The sequence below is a fragment of the Chelonoidis abingdonii genome, unplaced genomic scaffold (assembly GCF_003597395.2).
Source record: "Chelonoidis abingdonii isolate Lonesome George unplaced genomic scaffold, CheloAbing_2.0 scaffold0586, whole genome shotgun sequence".
Lineage (NCBI taxonomy): Eukaryota > Metazoa > Chordata > Testudines > Testudinidae > Chelonoidis > Chelonoidis abingdonii.
Window position 1 is genome coordinate 10,294 of NW_027424847.1, and position 1,861 is coordinate 12,154.

General features: G+C 64.8%; 1 protein-coding gene across 1 annotated transcript in view; it reads right to left on the reverse strand.

The window, feature by feature from the left end:
- Positions 1–200: 200 nt before the first annotated feature.
- LOC116831677 (SCO-spondin-like) overlaps positions 201–1,861 on the reverse strand; it is a gene marked incomplete at its 5' end in the record, with an annotated part of 10,987 nt that continues 9,326 nt past the window's right edge. The window contains 3 exons of the mRNA XM_075061413.1: positions 201–275; positions 634–793; positions 1,769–1,857. Coding sequence (XP_074917514.1) covers positions 201–275; positions 634–793; positions 1,769–1,857 — 324 coding nt within the window. The remainder of the gene's footprint in view (positions 276–633; positions 794–1,768; positions 1,858–1,861) is intronic.

Genomic DNA, 1,861 nt, shown 5'->3' on the forward strand with positions numbered 1-1,861 from the left:
CCATGGGCCCCATGACACCCCCCCCGGCACCTCCCCCAGCGCCATGGTCCAAGCACGGCAGCACTGCCCCCTTGCCCCCTCAGCACCATGGAGCCACAGGACCCACCCCTCCAGGCCTCCTCCCAGCACCATGGAGCCACAGGCCCCACAACACCCACTCCAGCACCATGGAGCCATGGGCCCCATGACCCTCCCAGACCTCACCCAGCGCAGGACTCACCCGCTTCAGCGCAGTAGCAGCAGGCCTCACCGCTGCCCTCCATCAGCGCCCGCCCCTGTGGGGAGACGTTGGAACCAGCCTGAGCCCCGGAACTCCCCGGGGTGCCAGCCCAGTGCCCGCGCCGCAGGGCAGCCTCCCGTCACAGCCCCTTGCTGAGTCTCCCAGCCCCCAGTGGGGCTCCAACCAGCCCTGACCTGAGCTGGAGACGCTGTGAGAGGGTCATGTCCAGAGCCCTCAAGTCCTCATGAACCCCCAAACCTCGCCCTGCCCCCAGCCGCTGCCGAAGGGCTCCCCAGCTGGAGCCAGCAGCTCCTCTCCAGCAATACCAGCTCCCACCAGCCGGGGCTGCACCCCCAGCGGTGACCGGGTCTCCCTCCCACAGCTAAGAGGGCAGGACAGGGTGCCAGGCTCACCTCAGGGCACCCCACGGTGCTGTATGGGCAGTACTGGGAGCACTGCACTGTCAGGTTGGGTAGGCACTGGCACACCTGGCACTGCCCCGATCGCCAGCGGTCGCCAAAGGCGTGCAACCGGCCGTGGTGCTCGCACTCCTCGCATGGATCTGTCTGGCACCTGCATGGGGAGGGGCAGGCAGAGGGGCACGGTTAGAGCTGGCTGGGCACGAATGATTTTGTCAGACTTCAATGAAATGATTGGTTAAGGTGCAGCAGAGATGAAAGTAAGCCAGTACGGTTCAGTATGGCGTATTGGCATGAGCCAGTACACCGTGCCGGACTGCACCAGCTTCTGCGGCGGGGATTTAAAGGGCTCGGGATTCCCCACAGCTGCAGGGAGCCACGAGCCCTTTAAATCACCCCCACAGCTCCGGCAATGTAAAGGGTCCGGAGCTCTGCAGCGGCCGGAGTCCCGGGCCCTTTAAATTGCCCCGAGACTCAGGGGCTCCCTGTCACCTCTGCAGCTGGGAGCCCCGGGTTGATTTAAAGGCCCTGGGGCTCCCAGCCACAGCCACTGCCCCAGGGCCTTTAAATCTTGACAGGCCACGCCCCTTCTGGATGAGGCCACGCCTCTTCTGGTTGAGGCCCCGCCCCCTCCAGACTCCGGCAGTACCGGTAAGTCCTGTAAGTTACTTTCACCCCTGAGGTGCAGCTAAGCAGGACTCAAGCGTCACTATATGGACTGGGGTCCAAGGAGGAGACGAGCTGGGAAGGGAAAAGAAAGGCAGAGGAGGAGGAGGAGGAAAGAGCGGGAAGATCGAAGCCGCTGAGAATCCTCAGCACGACCGTGAGGTGCAGCGGCCAGAACCCAGAGGAGAGGGGAGCGGGAGCAGGGCTGGTGGGCGTGGCGCTGTGGGCGGAGTGGGTGTGTTCTGCCGGGTGACGGTTAATAGAGAACCAGGCTATTTCTGTGCAAGGCTTTCACTGGGAAAAGGCCCTGCAGACCGGCAGGGAGCACACCCGGAGCCCTGGGAACCGGCGTGTGCGGGTGACACATGCCCCCTGCCCCCTGTCCCCCAGTCCCATGCCCATGGCCGAGCATTGGTGAGCAGGGGACAGGAGCCGTCCCCTCGGCACTCAGGGAGCGCGTTACCTGCGCGCCTTGCGGTAGATGCCCCGGCACTGTCGCCCGTTGCCATGCTTGCTGGGGTTGTTGGGGCTGCGGAAGGACCACTGGATGCTCTGC